Consider the following 19,495-nt stretch of genomic DNA (forward strand, 5'->3'; position numbering starts at 1 on the left):
AACCCTCTTTACATGTATCTACCTCAGATAATCTCCGTGATGCAATATACAAATGTATGCGTCGTAACATCAAAAGATATCAAAGTACCGGTTTAACATCAAAATAGTAACACTTGAAATACAAATCGTAAGGTAATCAATAACTGAACAAAGATTACTCACTGGTATATGAACGCACTCTGTCAAACCGATCAAAACAAGCAGCATAACTCCATCAAACTTTCTCGTTGTATGCACTATAGAACAAGCCCCAATGACTAAAAACTGTGCCGTTAATGCACGTCTTCAATCTCTTCACTTAATATTCATTTAGCCACAAGGGGGCATTTGTGTCTCTTTTATACATCTAGTACAGATTGGAGAGCCTTTTTAACAGCCGCCCCCACATTTGTTCTGTAAATGTGTACCTTAAAAAAAAAGGCAATCGCAATTTGGGCACAGTAGTAAGGGTAATCAGTCTGGCAGATTAGGGAGGCTGATAAGACGGGAAATTGGGCGAAGGTAGATTTTGTTCTTTACGTCAACCTCGGCCACCCTGACTCTACCATCTTCTCCAGGGAAAACTTTAGTAACTTGTCCAACTGGCCACAGAGCCCGAGGGAGCTGCTGGTCAACAATCATGACAATTGTTCCCGGTGTTAAGTTTCCTGACTCTCTGTGCCATTTTTGGCGTGACTGAAGTCCTGGTAGGTAATTGCGGATGAAATGTTTCCAGAAATGGTCTGCCATAATCTGACTATGCCTCCACCGTCTTCTACTCAGCATCTCTGATTGTGGATACACCACTTGAGGTAGGGATGAGTCCAGCCGCCCCATAAGCAGCATATTAGGAGTGATTGGGTCTAAGTCAGCTACATCAGACGAGGTATAACCGAGGGGTTTAGAATTGAGAATGCCCTCAATCTCAACAAGTACAGTTCGTAGGACTTCCTCGGTTACAATCTGATCCCCTATAGTAGCACAGAGGGCAGTTTTAAGGGATCGAATTTCCCTTTCCCAACAGCCTCCAAAGTGTGGAGCACCAGGGGGATTGAACTTGAATCGAATCTGTTGGCTGGCTAACTGCTCTTTTAAGGTTGGGTGAAGTGCAGAGAAAGCTTCTTGTAACTCTCGATCACCACCCCGAAAATTCGTCCCATGATCTGAGATGATCTCAAATGGCTTCCCCCTACGGGAGATGAATCGTCTGAAGGCCATTAAGAATGAGTCAGTGTCTATATTGCTGAGGATGTCTAAATACACAGCTCGTGTTGATAGACACTTAAATATAAGCCCCCATCGCTTCTCATTCCTCCTTCCAATTTTAACAAGGTAGGGTCCAAAGCAATCTACCCCCGTTGAGTAGAAGGCAGGTTGCAATAAGCGCAGTCTTGATGGGGGAAGGTCAGCCATCTTCTGAGTACTCGGCTTACCTCTCAACGTTTTACAGCCTAAACAAGATCTTTGATGTTGCCGAATAACTTCCCTGCCCTTTAAGATCCAGTATTTACGTCGCACTTCTGCGAATACACGTTCTGCTCCTGGATGGTGCAATTTTGTATCACAATCTTGAATGATCAACTTACTCAGGGGATGTCTAGAGTCAAGAAAGATGGGGTGAATTGCAAATTCCTCTAGTAGTTCTGTCCTTCTGAGGCGACCACCAACCCTAAGGAACTGCATATCACTATCATATTCCGGAGCAAGGCACTGGAGACGGCTACTCGTAGGTAAAGGTTTACCTGACTTAAGATGGCTGACTTCAACAGGGAAACTTTGGCTCTGTGCCAGTCGGAGGAGAGCTAGTTCTGCTTCTTGGTATTCATCTGCTGTCAGAACATCATTATCCTCAGCCTCCCCATGCAATACCCGGGCCGTAGTTCTGAGCAAATCGTCATAGGACTGGAACTGACCACAATCAGGCAACGCTGGATTCATTGCTGGAACAGTAAGCCCACAAAAGGTAGCTCGTTTCACCTCCTCATCCTCCCTCTGTAGATGGAGAAGTGGACTCTGAGGCCACTGATCCGGTTGCAGAAGGAGGGAAGGTGGACCCTGGTTCCACCGGCTTGGATTGGACAACTCAGCCAAAGTTTTGCCACGTGTGATGTCGTCGGCTGGATTTCTTTTGGAATCTACATAATGCCAAGCCCCTGGGTCGGTCAATTCCTGTATCTCTGCGACTCTCGTTCCAACAAAAACCTTAAATCTACATGAGTCAGCTTGGATCCAGGTTAGCACAGTAGTTGAATCAGACCAGAGTGTGACATGCTGGATTGGAATGCTAAGCTCTGACATCAGAAGCTTAGCCAGCTGAGCTCCAGTTAAGGCAGCACACAGCTCCAAACGAGGGATTGATTGCCGCTTTTTGGGGGAAAATCTTGAACGGGCAGTCAGGAAAGCTACTTCTATGTCTCCCTGGGGACTTTTTGTCTGTAGATAGGCTACGGAGCCGTAGGCTTGCTCTGAGGCATCGCAAAAGATATGTATCTCTCTTAGACATTGAGTGTTGTCTAATTCTGCAGTAACATAACACCTGGGGAGAGAGATGAGTTGGAGATCTGGCAACTCCAATTCCCATACCTGCCAGGCGTGGAGTAACTCACTTGGTAGATGGGGATCATCCCATTCCCTCTTCTTGTCCCACAGGCGCTGTACTAATATTTTAGCTCTCATAGTGTAAGGGACAATGTAACCCAATGGGTCATATTGGCTAGCCAAGACCTTATAAATGTTGCGCATTGTGGGGACTGAGTAGTCAATGGGACGGTACTTGTACGACTGTGTGTCCGATGTGCAGTGCAGTGTAGTCCAAGTGTGGATTCTTGAGCATCTGGTTGACATTGTGTCAGCCACAATTCAATACTGGTGGATCTTGCATGAGATGGGACATGGCTCAGGACATTAGGGAAGTTACTAGCCCATTGTCTTAAATCAAACCCACCTGTAACTAAGAGGTTTCGCAACTTTATCACCAGTGACTCTGCTTCTTCCTCGGAACTGAAACTTTGGAGGAAGTTGTCCACATAGAAGGATTTCTCAATGCTTTCACGGACATCTTCTCCTGGTTGACTATAATCCATGATGTGTTTCTGTAATGCAAATATTGCACAACATGGACTGCATGTCGTCCCAAAGGGAAGGACTTGCCACTCATAGACTTGGGGAAGCTCTTCTCTCTTGAGATCTCTCCACAGGAAGCGTAACAGAGGGCGATCCTCTGGCAGTAGACGCACCTGATAAAACATTCCCCTGATGTCACTGCTTAAAGCCACGGTGTGCTCACGGAACCTAAGCAGAACAGACATCAGGGTATGGCCTAATGTAGGACCTGGAAGTAGGAGTTGGTTCAGGTTCTTCCCTCTGTGCTGAAAGGAACAGTTGAAAACGACTCTGTTCTTTCCATTGTGCTGAGTCATATGGTGGGGGATATACCATGATTCAGTTGTCTGTTCTACATGTTCTGGAGATATCACTGAAGCATATCCTTCCTCCTCCAACCTCTTCATCTCTGCCCTGTAAGATTCTGCTTGAGTTGGATCTTTGGCTAACCTCATTTCTATTCCTCTGAGACAAGGCAAGGTACTATCCTTTGGTGCTTGCAGTATGGGCATGTTCTTCACTCGAAGCAACGGAGTGGCATATCGAGCAACTCCATCTACCATAACTCTAGTCGTCTTTGACTCAAGTAAAGCAATGGCCTCTTGATCTCGCTTGGATCGAGTAATGAGTTTCTCACTGCGATACGGAAGCACATCTAATTGCCATAATCTCTCCACTTGATTATACAGGTCGGTAGGGGAAAAGGAAGTAGAAGTGAAGAGACACTGTTGTTCTGAGAGACAATGCTTAATTTCTTGAGTGGGACCCTGCAGTGTCCAACCCAGGCGGGTCCTGATGGCAGCAGGTCCATTTGGAGGGCCTAGACAAACTGGTTCAACTGGTGTAATGAGGTGTGGATAGTCAGAACCTATGAGGAGGAGTGGCTGTACGGAATCAACCTGTTGCAGCGGTAATCCCTGTAGATGCCGGTACTTGCTCTGTAACTCCCTGTCTGGATGTGTATGTTCGGCCAGCCCGAGTGGTTCAGCGGTAAAAGCCTTGTGAATCTTGTAGGAAATCTCAGGTTGGAAGGCAGGTGACACAGTAAAAGCCACAGCAGCCCCTTGTAGATTGTGGCGGTCTTGACGTACTGTAAGTAAAACTAGTTCTTCAGGCTGACCCGTCAACTTAAGCTGTTGAACTGCAGAGTGAAGGAGTATTGTACGTTCGGACCCATCATCTAGTATGGCGTAAGTTTCCAAGCAATGATCGCCATTTCTCAAGAGCACCTTACAAAGCTTTAACAAAACTTGGCGGCTGCCAGTGGGTCGATCTAGGTACAAGGTCTCTGTGGTGGTGTTCACTAGGCAGCTCTCAGAAGATCCAGGATCAGGAGAGTCATTTGTCTTTGTGGTGGGTCGAATATTAACCTCATGGAGGACCAACAAGTGTCTGCTGTTACAGATCTTGCAAAGAGTTCTGAGATTACATTTTGCCGCTTGGTGGCCTCGCCCACAACGCCAACAGCGATTGTTTGTTTGAATCCATTTCACTTTCTTATCTCTGTTCAACTGACTGAAACCAGTACAGCCATTCAAGTAGTGATCATGTCCATCACAATATGGACAGAAGATATTTCTCTCTCTGGACTTAGACTCAGTATCCTTCACCGGCATGGCTCTTAAGACAGTGCATTTCTCAGTACCAAGGAATATACTTGTTGGGTTGTTTGGACGTTTCGAATCCTTAATTTGTCCCTTTCTGCTCATGGCTACTGGCTTACTTGTGGAAAGAGAGAACCTAGAATGATCTTCTTGAACCTGCAGCTCGAACTCTAGCCAGGCTGAGAAATCCAGTAATGTAGGGATGGATACACGGTGGGGATAGATAAACCTTCTGAAGTTTGTCTGCAGATCATGTGGTAGCTTACACAATAACCTTGACACGTGGGATCCGCACTCCAATTCAACATAACCCTTCTTGCCCAGTTGCTGAAGCATACTAACTAATGAGCGAACTCTTAATGCAAACATCCTGAAAGCTTTCACATCTCCACTGATGATGTTAGGGGCATCCATAAGTTCTGCTATTCTCTGAAGGGCCAGCTGGTGGGGTTGTCCATACTGCTGATTGAGTGCTTCCATAGTATCTGAAAAGGGATACAAGGAGTTGCTGTAAGAATCTGCTATAAGCAGAGCTTCTTCCAATTTTAGGTGGTCAACAAGTATCTGAAACTTGAATCTCTCGGTGGCATCAGCTGGTAAAATATTCTCCAACGCAATTGTGAACCGAGAAAACTCTCTTGGGTCTGGCTTTACAAAGTTTGGAATGGTGGGAGCTGGTCCACGGTAAGTGCTCTCTTGGCTGGAAGGGATACGTTGCTCTGTGAGACGATTGACACCTCTGCTATCATCTGTTCTGCTATGGTGTGAGGGTCTCTGAGGGGAAGACCGTAGAGGTGAGATAGACCTGGAATAGGTCTGCTGTGAAGTCATCTCAAGCCTTTTAAGCCTCTGATCTAAGTCGGAAAGGAAGTCATGTCTGACCTGATCATCTGCACCATCATTCACTTTTTTAGGCAGCTTTGATCGGGGTAAGGGTACAGGCTTAGCTTCTTTGGCACTTTGTGGAGGATGAAGATGAGGCTGTGGGATTGGTGAGGACATACCTGTTAAATGATGACTGGGCTGGTTGCTTCCCACTAGCCGTTTCATCTGTGATTCTAGAGCCTCATTCCTTTTTTCTAACCGTCTCATCTGTGCATTTGTATAATGCCGCAGTTCCTCATTCTCTTTTTTAAGCTGCTGAAACTCTGCTAAAACTACTGATGACAACTCAGGATGTGGAGAGGAGATGTTATGCTGCTGTTCATCTTCCCTGATAGAGCTCCATTCTATTGGCTGCCAAGGCTGAGGACTCGGTCTGTGTTCATGGCAGGTGGCAGCTATGTTGAGTGAGGCTGCTCCTGGTGGCTCATAATCTTCACTCAGTTCAGGAGAAGAAATGTCTGCTCAAGTCCCATGACTGTAGCCTTGGGTGATATCTGGTGACCTCAAAGTCTGATAGATAACTAGGTAAACGCACTGATCTCCGGGGTCTGACAGTGGGCTCAGGAGATCCAGGTCTGGTATCAGGATCACTCTGATGCATCTTATTGTGACAGCTCCTAAATCCGACTCGAAGGACCACTTGTAATGAAGACTATGTAATATTCTGGTGGAAAATGAGCAGTCACAAGACGTCCGGTCAGAGACGTATATCTCTTTAATGGGTGGTAATTTGCAGCCACAGATAAACAGTAGTGGTTCTAAATGAAATAGAAATAACAATACTTAAATTATAACATATTCAAGATAACATTGCTCACATGGTTATATGCACAGAAGAACATAAGCAAGCATTGTAGTACTAAGTTATCCATACATTATAACATCTAGAGTCATCAAATTTGTCAGATAGTAAACCACTAAATACTACTATTAGTGATATTATGCATGCAATGACTCACAGGTATACAAATATAAATCACGTAACATAAAGACCGAGTCAAATAACGCAGATAAAATGGTGTCACGTTCTCTGACACGTGATCTCAATCAAAGCGATTGTACAGAGATGATGTAATCATCATATATCCTTATCTATAATAAATAATCCTATACATGCTCAACTTTACTTAGAACTTGAGATTACATGCTCACAAATAGATATTTAACCCTCTTTACATGTATCTACCTCAGATAATCTCCGTGATGCAATATACAAATGTATGCGTCGTAACATCAAAAGATATCAAAGTACCGGTTTAACATCAAAATAGTAACACTTGAAATACAACTCGTAAGGTAATCAATAACTGAACAAAGATTACTCACTGGTATATGAACGCACTCTGTCAAACCGATCAAAACAAGCAGCATAACTCCATCAAACTTTCTCGTTGTATGCACTATAGAACAAGCCCCAATTACTAAAAACTGTGCCGTTAATGCACGTCTTCAATCTCTTCACTTAATATTCATTTAGCCACAAGGGGGCATTAGTGTCTCTTTTATACATCTAGTACAGATTGGAGAGCCTTTTTAACAATAATTGTTCAGATTAATAACAATTTAGGTAAATTAATTTATTCTACTGAAATAATGTATTTGAAACAAATGAACAACATTCTGTGTTTTTGATGGTTAGAAAAACAGTATGCCCTTATAAAGGTAAAAAAACAAAAGGTGAAAATTTCCCCTTAAGAATTAATTAATTTATGTGAAGACAACAGTGGTGGTTATACAGTATACCCTACATTTATTTAACATACCTCTTTTATAAGGTCTTTTTGAGAATGAAGTGTATGCCTGTATGAATGAGAAGTGTGCTTTGACTGTGATTGGTGGTGACTGCAAGGGCATGGCAGAGCGCAGGACTCTGTCTAATGCTAAGCAGTCCATCTGAACTGGCATAATACTGCTGAATTCACCCTCTATATCACAGACCATTCTCATGTGCTGCGACAGGCAGACGTCTCATGATTAATGGGGTTTGTGGGAACTGTAGTGCTGTATGCTAATCTGCCACGACTGATCATCAGTACCTGAAACAAATCTGCAAATCACAGTTTTTGACCGGAATGGTTAAAAGGATAATTTACCCCATCCTTTTAACCATTCTGAAATTATTTACTCATGTTGTTGCAACCTGAATGACTTTATTTATTTTGTGGAATACAAAAGGAGAATTTTTGAATAATGTTCTCTTTGCTCTGTTCCATACAATAAAATAAAATGGGAACAGGGCTGACAAGCTCCAAAAGTCTTCTGAAATCGTACAAGAGTATTTGGTTAGGTACATTCACCCACATTCATGAGAGTTCATGAGAGAAGAAGTGATGTCCAATTCATGAACAAAGCATTCTTTTGAGTTGGATCATTCCAAACTGGTCTCATAGATTAATGTTACTATACCTTTATTTTTTCAAAAGAAATTTGACCTGGCTTGTACATATCACTGCAGTTTCCTGGTGAAATAAACTTTTATTCACTTTCACACAAATCACATGTAAAATGGCAGATTTTCAGTCTATAAACATGCACTTTTCACCCTGTTTCTCACGCAATGCTATTTTACACCATCTAAACCCTTTTACTGTAGCGTATGACTTAATGGTGAAACATTTTAACATTTGCGTTACATTACCAACTACATTTACAAGCTTGTTCAAGTGTGATTTAAAGATGCACTCAGCAACTTTTGTCATTGTGTCCTCTTGGACTTACACTGACACCTAGCGGCTTGGATGCAGCATCATTTAAAATCAATAGTTTCAGTTTCAGATGACATTGTAGAAATGTAGTATTCACAGTCAGCCATGATGACTTTAATCAATGAGTGAAAGTGTCAAATAACAGGACAGTTACTGAGATTAAGCTTGTAGTATTTTGGCTGGTCATGTGATTCTAATATGGCAGCCCCCATTTTAGGGCTAGGTGATATGGCCAAAATTGTTATAACAGTAATCTTTTTCATATTGTTCGATATCGATATTTATCACGATATACAGTTACACATTGCACTATCTTTTTTTATTTCAAAGTTGATGGAAGAAAAGAAGAAAAAATACATTCTAAAGAGTCAAAATAGTCTCTACAAAACTGCACAAGGGGTCCAGAGACGGCCAAAGCAGCGGGGTCTGCGGGATCTTTTACCAATTTTACCGTCTTTTACCGTTTAGCAATTGAAAATGAATGTTAAAAGATCATCTGTTTGTTCTGAAGCACAGTGACATCAGTCCAGTATTTGTTGGAATATTTTTACATTAAATTAAATATGTGTTATATTTCTTTAGATTCAGATGCCCTTTTGACTGTGGAATGATGCTGAATGTGGGTTCAGGGGAGTCCCGAGACAAAATTTAGAAAACGTTTTTTTTAAAAATGTAAAAAACTTTTGTATATTTTCATTAAAGAGAGAGACTAGTCAACCAACTAGTAATTTTAGTCTTTCCTTATCCATTCCAGACATCTAATTCATTTTCACAAAATTAGAACAGAAATCGATTAGTTTATTCGATTTGTTTATTATTAAAGGCTCATAACATGCTGATTAATAAAGATACATTTAGAAGGGAAAACATTATGGTCTAAAAGGTGCTTTGAAACCACGTTAACTCATGCGGCGCTTCATGTCTACAGACATGCAGGGAAAAGAGGCGATGCGTGCGGAGCGGAACAGGGCAGAAATTATGCGTGTTTGGTGCTAGAGAACAATATTCAAGATTACAGCGCAGAAAGATCAGAGCTGTTGTCCACATCACTGTTGTTCTGTCACGCTCTTCAGCGGCATGCTCGCAAAGTGGATCGTAGGATTGGCAGCAGTGCGGAAACACAGCCTGAGAAAGCCGAACTGCTTGTGTTTTAGCAACTCGTAGTAAATATCGAAAATTCCTCAAAAGCTTATCGTGGATTTTCTTTATCGTGATATATATCGATATCATTTTATCGCCCAGCCCTACCCCATTTTCATCTCACATTTGCTTTGTATGACACTATCGGTTAGGTTCATGTTTAAGGTTTAGGGTAGTGAGTTAGGATTTATTATTATTATTATTTAAAACTCGATAGATCATTAAACTTAAGAACTTAATATAATTTTACATGTCACCACAATCACATCATTTTCAAGACATCAGGCTGATCTTTTCAATAAATCAGTTGCTGTGCTTCATAAAACTTGTCTGAATGATTTGTTCGTAATCACTGTATAATGACTTCAGAAGACTTAGAATATAGCGAACGAGTCCTATGGACCAATTTTATGATATTTTTGTTCGTTTTTTAAGGATTAGAGCATGTCTTTTTTAACGTGTTATTTTTTATATATAACACTAACTAATGGTACTGAATTTACATGTTAAAGCTGAATAATGTAATTTGTGCGACACTAGTGCCATAGAACCGAATTGAAAAAAATAAACAATAGCTGGGTTTCCATTCAACAATTTCTATGTACAATTTCAAATTACACACAAGACATCCTGAATGGAAACGCTTGATATGCGAAAAGTCTCTAAAAATTCACATCATATTAAATACGCTTACTGTAGGTGGATTTTCTAGTGTTTCGCATGAGATAAAATGTGCATTAAGGAGACGGAAACTGATTATTTGCAAAACAATGACGTGTTTGGACCATTCATGCACGTGTTATTAGTATGCGATAGCTTGATGTGAACAGAAGGTCCCACCTTAGCACACAATTCTTCATGCATGTTTAAATGTTTAACTCATAGCGTGAGGGTTAGTACAGTATTTTCAGTACGAGCGCTCTCATGTATGCGGAGGCTGGCGGTGTATGGACATCTCATCCATTTCAGCCCTCATTATATCTGATATTTATTCACTTATTCTGCTGCATCTCCTGGCAGCATTAATAAAATGAGGTACAATTGTTCCAATCCTTTCAATTAAACTCTCCCCAAAGCAAGGAGGTAATTATGCTGCTCCATAATGCAACGTGGCTCCCTCAAGATTATGCGCGTGATGTAGTGGATGGAAATGCACAACGATTCATATTTTCTTTAGTCGAATATTTAGAAATGCACTTAAAAATGCAAACCATTTTGATGGAAACCCAGCTACTGTTTTATAAAACAGCTTTCTGAATACGCTACTTGTTTGCCATTGTTCAAAAAGTCAGATAGTCCCGCCCCCAACTCACGCCATTGGTTGAGTAATGTTGTTAGGGCAGGTCTAAAAAAGTCTCTCAAAACAAACACAAAAATGATCATATGAATGGCTTACTTATATTTGTCAATCATATTAAGATGGGATAGAAGTATTTAAACACGGAAAAAGTGACATACTTAAGCATTGAATCAACAGGCCAATTAAAATATTTAATTGTGATTAATTACATGATTTTTTTTAATAGGTTATTGAGATTAATCGCAGATTTTGAAAGTGCTGAAATTTGACTCTGAAATTTCTCAAACCCTCAGTTTCCACAATATTAATAATGGCTATCCACTTTGCTACAGCAATCGTGAAGCAGCATTTACATGATTTGAACTCCACATGAAAAGCGCTTGCAGAGAGCATCTTGTTTTGATTTTAGTAATAGCACTGAACACGTAATGATAATTCATCAGAATTGTCTGGAACCCAAAACCAAATATCAGGTTGTGTGAATGAGGCTTATCATAAGTCCCATCTGGGTTTGTTTTGTACAGGTCCGATCTCCATCACTTAATCATTGACACAGAATCAGTATAATGATCCATACATAGTACAATGGTTCCGCCATATTCAAACCAGTGTTCATCACTCACACAAATGTCAGAATCTAATGTGAAAATTGGTAAATGTGGTAATTGCGATGTAACATTTTTAAATGAACATTTTAACTGAATCACATTCAGAAATGTGTTAATTTAGACAGCTCTAATATAAATAAAATGTTTACTTATATTTCCTAAAGGTATAATTAGTAATTCTGCATTGTCTTCTCTATCTCTACTGCTCTTTACAGTCAAACCAACAGTGATTCACACGGACATGTTTGTCAACAGTATTGGCCCAGTCAATGCCATAAACATGGTAAGTCATATCCATTAACACATATACAGTACTGTGGCTGGGCGAAGTGCGGGGCCGGGTTGTGATCCTACACGAGAGATGCTCTCTCTCCTGCGGGAGAGAGAGATCGTTAACGGACATGTCAAGTCAAGTCAATTTTATTTGTATAGCGCCTTTCACAACACACATCGTTTCAAAGCAGCTTTACAGAATATCAGACGATAAAACTGTAATGTCTATAAAGTCGATTAATCATCATTGTGTAATTTAGATAAAATACGATTTTTAATAGTGTTTAAAAATAATTAAATAATAATTGTATTAATAACCCCAGTGAGCAAGCTGTAGGCGACTGTGGCAAGGAACACAAACTCCATAAGATGTTGATTAATGGAGAAAAATAACCTTGGGAGAAACCAGACTCACTGTGGGGGCCAGTTCCCCTCTCGCTAACATCATGAATATAATGTAAATATTAATTATGTATAGGTAAAGTCATAGTTTAAAATTATTAAACTAAGTGTTAAGGGTCAGTGATTAAACATTGATTGTGTTTGAACTGTAAGATTAATGACCACAGGCTTTGAAGTCCATCTAGATTAATTGCAGAAGTTCACATAGATGCAGTTGTCCTTGTTAATTGGCTGATGAAGGCTTTTGTTGGCATTTCATTTCAAGATCGTAGTCCATAAATAGACCGAGGTGATGCAGGTTGGAGTTGGCATCATTTCATCCTCTGAAGTCCGTCATAATAGATTGAAGTGATGTTTGGCTGGCACCGGCTGCATTTAGTCATCAGCATTCTGCGACATGTAGCTGTGGAGTCCAACATGAAGCAGGAATGGTGCTGGATCCAGCCGGTTCTGGTGACCTCAGGATAGGAGTCCCGAGGTTGAGACAGGGAAACAAATAAAAAGATGTAAGCGTAGATGCCATTGAATTTATTGCAGAGTTAGAGATCATGCTCAATGTTTCTGGTTTCTGGTTCCGGCAGACCCAACTGTCCGTCATGTGTGTTTGTCTGTTAACGATCTCTCTCTCCCACACGATCCTCTGCAGTCGACCTTTATCCCTCTCGGAGGCTTGATTAGCCTAATACGGGACCGGGTGTGTAGGATCACGACCCGGCCCCTCCCTCCGCCCTGCCACAAGTATTTTATGATAATCAAAGTATTCTTCCTCCCTTCTTTCCATTGTTTCTTCTTATCTTCCTTCCTCCCTGCCTTCCACCTTTCCTGCCTTCCTTCTTTTCCACCTTCCTTACCTTCTTCTTTCACATCTTCCTGCCTTCCTTCTGGAGGTCTGCAACCTGACCCTGGCCCGACAGGACCCAAGAACCCGTCGAGTATCAGGCAGGGTTCGGGTCAGTTTTTTCAAGTACGATTTTGGGTTCAAGTCAGATTCAGGTTTGTAATTAATAAAAAAAAAATAAACAGGCTTACCGAACTTCGCACATGCACTCTCACTCACAGACACACGCGAACGGATGAGTTGGGGGCCATTCACACTGAACGTGTTTTTGCATGCGTCTGCTCTGTTTTCCCATTATTTTCCTATGCAAACATGTGTTGGATGAATGTCTATGACTGTTGCATCTAGATGTCTAGGTGTCACAAAGATTCAATTTTCTAAACAAGTTCAGGCTTCATAGAGGGGGACTGTTGCATTGTTTCATATTATTCCAGATTGTTCTGCACCAAGCAAAGTTTCAGCAGATAAATGGTAAGTCAATGCTTTTATCCCCCTCTATGCTCTAGTGTAATGAGGGGCTGCCGTGCCTTGTTAAAACTGTTTATGTTTACTGTTACAATACTGTTATGCATGTAGCCTAAATGATTACATAAAATACAGCCTATTGCAACAGTACTGGCTAGGAGAAGAAATGATAAAGACAGTAAGCGATTTCGGGTTCAGGCTTAAAATCTGATGGTATTGTTCGGGCCGGGTAGGCTCGAGCCACACAGTTTTGGGTACGGTCGAGTTCAGGTTTAATTTTAAGGCCCATGCAGATCTCTACTTCCTTTCTTCTTTCCTACCTTCCTTTCACCCTGCATTCCTTTCATCCTTCCTTCTTTCCTCTCTATTTCCTACCTACGTTGCTTTGTCTTGCCAATAGATTTTTGCTGCAGGAAATTCTGTTTGTTTCTTGTGCATCATTGTTAACTTTTTTTTTTTTTATTAACTAAGGTTTTGTCTTCAGGAGCTGAAAGGCATGATGCTGATATCAGCTTGATGTTATATAATGCAAAATTATGTAGACGTGATCAAGTTTTTACTAACACCCACAATGTTTTATTTGGAATTGCTGAGCAATCTTTGCTCAATAGGCTTTATCTATGGCTTTCTGTGGATTGTTTGGCACTTGAACTTAAATAATCTGCTTAGTAGATGTTTTCTATTTTAGAGATACAGCAGAGTTAAGCCAGCCTGAAATAGGCCTGGATTTGAATAATAAGATTAATGAACTGAAATGACTTAAGAATTGACAGTGCTCCACCAGATCGTTGAATTGTACCTGTGCTACAATGTATTACATTTTTCATTTATTATAGCTTGTTTTATGAATATTTAGGTTCTAAAATGATTTGAAATGTGTTACATGTTTAGCTGATCTCATTGGGAAGAACAGTCATTGATTTAATGAATCAGTGATTTTGACCAATCATTGATGGTCATGTTTCTTTGGGTATTACAATCATAGCAGTGTCTTTCATGGGATACGGAAATATTTAAACTTGGAATTATATTTTTTTTTAGCTTGACACTTGATACATTTTTCTGAATACTCCACAACATTAATAATAATAATTCCTTGCATTTATATAGCACTTTACATAGTATAGGGGGAATCTCCTCAACCACCACCAGTGGTGTGGATGATTTGACAGCAGCCATAGTGCACCAGAATGCACATGCACGCACGGTGGAGAGGAGAGAGTATAGTTATGTAGCCAATTCAGGGATGGAGATTAATACAATGCCACAGTAGATAGGGGCCAGTGGGGGGGTATTTGTAACCAGTGTTACACCCCCTACTCTTTACAAGAAGTGTCCTGGGATTTTTAATGACCACAGAGAGTCAGGACCTCGGTTTAACATCTCATCCAAAGGATGGTGCCTTTTTTACAGTATAGTGTCCCCATCACTATACTGGGGAATTAGGACCCACACAGACCATAGACCATAGGGTGAGCACCCCTTGCTGGCCTCCCTAATACCACTTCCAGCAGCAACCTTGGTTTTCCCCAGGAGGTCTCCCATCCAGGTACTGGCCAGGCTCAACCCTGCTTAGCTTTAGTGGGCAACCAGGAAAGAGATGCAGGGTGATATGGCTGACATTAGGCACAACAGAGCACATTTTATAAAATGCCAACTTTCCTAACTTGCTTTTCTGAAAATTAAAATGTGAAATTATATAAATTTGATTGTTTTATGTAGACTCAGAGTTTATATACTGTATGTGTGTTCCCCTAATGACATGAGTATTGGTTTATGTGCCAGGTGAGTGCAAATGTTTTAATTTTTTATTTTAATAAATTTTTATTAATGCATATTGTTCATTTAATTTTTTCAACCAAATGAGTTTGTTGAAGTGAACTTATTTTGAAACCATTCTTGGTACATTTTGTGAATAAAACTAAATGTAAATTTCACGTACGTTGTAACATCTGAGGTTGTTACCCATCCTACCACCCACCAGAGAGATCGCTCTCCCGAATACTGATCATTCCACATTTCCTGTTTACCACATGTACTGTATATATAGCCACGCATTTGCACTGTATTGTGTGTATAAGTATTGTCAGCTAACCTCTGTATTACCAAGTGTTTTCCATTGCCTACTGTTTATGTCTCACATTATGACCTTTGTGCCTGTTTATCTGGATATCATCTTTTGAATCACTGTTTTGCTTTGTTTGCCTTGTTGGGCTACTTGCCTGTTATTGAACCACTGCCTGTTATATCGACTACATCTCTGCTTAGCGATTTGGATTTGTTTGCCTAATTTGTTTAATAAACTTCCTGCATATGGATTCTAAAGCTGCATCCATGTCCAGTACATCACAGAATACTTCACCTACACTGAATCACATTTGAAATGTGAATCCATCGGAAGTTTCACAACTCCAGGCCACATTCACTTATCAAAGTGGAGTCCTCAAGGAATATCAAGGAAATTTAAGTGATCTACGGGCCGCCAACGAACACCTAACACATTACATCCACTCCCTCCCTTCTCCACAAGCTGAATCGGTAAGATTTATTTGATAAATTTCATGGCCCGCTGAGAAATGCAGAGGATTTCTATGCCAGCGTAGAATAAACTTCTCCAACCAATCTGAGTCATTTAGTCAGGAATCTAAGAAATGTGCATTCATGATGTCTCTGCTTACCAGAAAAGCTCTCGACTGGGCCGTGGCTGTTTCGGCGAGAGACACGCAATTTCAGACATCCTTTGATTACTTTGCTCAACAGATTCATGAAGTTTTCGAATATCCAGCTGGAGGTATGGATGTCTCTGTTCAGCTGCTTCACTTACGCCAAGGCCAGTGTTCCGCAGCTGATTATGCTATCCAGTTCCGAACAATAGCTGCTCAAAGCGGGGTGAACAATGTTGCGTTAAAGACTGTATTCTGAGAAGGGCTTAATCACGAACTCCAAGCTGAGCTCGCAAGGGTGAGGAATAAAATTTTTCTCTACCTGTAGAAATCTCTTTTGATTTTAACAGTTATAGCGCTAGTGGATTCAGGGGGCTGCAGTTAATTTTATTCATCAAGACCTGGTTACAGAACTCAACATACCCAGTATACCATGTGTCCCTGCCATTCACATCACTGCTGTTGATAATGAACCCATCGGCACTGGAATAACTCACCAAACAGTACCAATTACTCTGCAAATTGGACTATTTCACGCAGAAACCATCTCTCTCTACGTGATTAACTCCTGGGTCACCCCTGGCCGGCTGTTCATGATCCCTCCATCTCCTGGAACCAGGTTGAGCTCACACAATGGTCTCATTACTGCCATTTGAACTTTTTCATGTCTCTGTTTGCATGCCATGTCTAACCACTAGCGTTGAAAGTCCTGATGTACAAACAGAAACCAAAATTCCTGGTGAATAACCAAAATTCCTGGTGAATATGACCAGAAACCCTAGCCATGGAGAGCTATATTAAAGAGGCACTAGCATCTGGATTTATTCGTCTTTCCACTTCACCTGCTACAGCAGGTTTCTTCTTTGTCAAGAAGAAAGATGGCAGAGGTCGGCCATGTATAGATTACAGAGGGTTAAATTCTGTCGATATCCATTGCCGCTTGATCCTTCAGCCCTTGAACAGCTTTGTGAAGCATGCATATTTACCAAACTTGATCTGAGAAGCGCCTACAATCTCATCCGAATTAGAGAATGCAACGAGTGAAAAACTGCATTCATCAACACTAGGGGGCACTATGAATACCAGGTCATGCCCTATGGGATTGCTAACTCACCAGCTGTATTTCAATCTTTCGTTAATGAAATTAAATGTCATTGCATATATTGATGATATCATCTATTCACAGAAAAAGGCACAACACATCCAACACATCAAGACTGTCCTTTCACGCCTTCAACAACACCAACTTAATGTCAAAGCCGAGAAATGTGAGTTCCAAACCACTCATACCATGTTCCTGGGATTATAATATTAGCCACTGTGACATAGAAATGGATGCTACCAAGTTCCAGGCAGTTAGGGAATGGCCAAATCCCAACACAGGCAAAGAGCTCCAACAATATTTGGTTTTCACTAACTTTTACCATAGATTCATAAACTACAGTCTCATCACAGCCCCTCTCACTTCACTACTTAAGGGTAAACCCACAATATTGCCATGGAGTGATGAAGCTCAAGAGGCTTTCATCTCTCTAAAAACCAACTTTACAACCGCTCCCATTCTCAAACACCCAGACCCTAACCTCCCATTTGTGGCGCAAGTTGATGCATCAGACTGTGACATTGGAGCAGTTTTATCACAACGTCATGGCAACCCTGGCAAGCGTTATCCATGTGATTTTCCAGAAAGTTAAATTCAGCAGAGAGGAACTACAATGTGGGGAACAAGGAACTACTGTCCATGAAGGCTGTTCTTGAAGAATGGCATCACTGGATAGAAGGGGCAATGCATCCATTTCATGTTATTACTGATCATAAGAACCTTGAGTATATTAGGAGTGCCAAGACTCAACCTATATCAAGCCTGATGGTCATTGTTCTTCACTAGGTTTCAGTTCACAGTCACGTATCGCCCTGGCAGCAAGAACTGTATAGCAGACGCCCTCTCACGCAGGTATGGCCATCACACACACTCCCACAATCAGAACCAATATTACCACCTTCTGTTATCCTCGCCCCCATCAGAAGGGATATCATGGAGGAAATCCAAAGGGAACAACACACAGAAACTGCACCACCTGAATGTCCTCCTATCAAGCATTGCATACCCAATACACTACGCCAGAGGACCATCCAGTGGGTCCATACCTCCTTCAGCACAGGAATCCATCAAGGTATTCAGAGTTATGTTTAAGTTGGTTCGGAATTTATTCTGGTGGCAATTGTTAATCAATGATGTTACTGCTTGTTTTGCCGAATCTGTGCTCAATCTAAGATCCCCAAGGAACTTCCAGCCGGCCTACTACAACCACAATCTATTCTACATAGACCATAGTCCCACCTGTCCATCAAAGAAGAGCTCATTTTAATTTTTGGGTGAACCATCCCTTTAACATGAACATGGCCTTAAACTAAACAGGTCCAAAACATTACTGAATGAAACTGAATGAAGTTAAATTAACTGAATACAAGTAAATGAAAATGTTCCTGGAGTAAGAAGAATGCCAGAGCAGTATTAAATGCACTGGTGTCAAAAATATCCATCTTTGCGGCAAGTCCCAAATGCTGAGCTACTACCATTCAAGTGTGTGTGTGTGTATGCAGGTCTTCAGTCAATTATTTATTCTGAGAGTCTTGCCCACACCTCTCTTGATGGTGTGATGTCACACGCTGTTGAGTTGAAATCAACATTAAATGTTTCACCAAATTAGTCAACAAAAAAAGACCAGGAAATTTGGCTTGGTCCAGCACGATGCATACGCTTGATTTGTACACTTCACTTGTTTCATCTATGCCAAGGATGACGCTTGGATACAGATTATCATTATATTTCAGTGTACACAACTGCCCAAGGACAGTGAGATTTCCCCACTGGATTTCGCTTATTGGCTGTGGGTTTTCTAAACGACTGGTGGTAGTGCAGGAGTTTAGACATTCTGATAAAACTGTTAAACAAAGAAAGACCTAAACTGTACATGCTTTAACATGCAGCACTTTAAAGACAGCTGGAAGACAAATGTATGCATTGTGATAGATAGCACTAGCCGGGTTTCCACTGTCGGGCCAAATGTGTGTGCCAGGGCCAGTTGCCAGGGCCAGTTGCATTCCCACTGTCACTTCCGGAGCTTGGTTGTATTAGTTAACTATAGTTCCCCTTCTGTCGCTCTCTCCACGTTGTGTCGGAGAAGCGACACTAGGGGTCTCTCTTGAACGCCGATATCCACCTCTGATCTATGAAAAAAGGCCAATGAGAGTTGGCAGCCAGTATTTGCATGTCCCGCCCCCGGACATACGGGTATTTAAGCGGCGCAAATACGGGAGTTCATTCAGAAAATTTCTTCGGAGCCGATGGTCTGTCTGCAGTTTGCTGCGAGTTTACACACCACTATAAACGTTCCTGTTTCCTCTGACGTTCTGCATGCTGTTGGATCTTGACGGCGCACAACAGCGGCTTTCTCCTTCACATTGCACGGCGTGCATTGTTGCCCCTGAGCGCTTCGACAGCGCAGACACACACACACACATTGTGTA

At 41.3% G+C, this 19,495-nt stretch overlaps 1 protein-coding gene across 3 annotated transcripts in view; it reads left to right on the forward strand.

The window, feature by feature from the left end:
• Positions 1-19,495, forward strand: part of gabrg2 (gamma-aminobutyric acid type A receptor subunit gamma2) — a 149,744-nt gene that overhangs the window by 44,727 nt on the left and 85,522 nt on the right. For all 3 annotated transcript variants that reach the window (XM_052104053.1, XM_052104054.1, XM_052104055.1), the window contains exon 3: positions 11,539-11,606. In XM_052104053.1, coding sequence (XP_051960013.1) covers positions 11,539-11,606 — 68 coding nt within the window. The remainder of the gene's footprint in view (positions 1-11,538; positions 11,607-19,495) is intronic.

Source organism: Xyrauchen texanus, chromosome 34 (assembly GCF_025860055.1).
Source record: "Xyrauchen texanus isolate HMW12.3.18 chromosome 34, RBS_HiC_50CHRs, whole genome shotgun sequence".
In the NCBI taxonomy this organism is placed as follows: Eukaryota; Metazoa; Chordata; class Actinopteri; order Cypriniformes; family Catostomidae; genus Xyrauchen; species Xyrauchen texanus.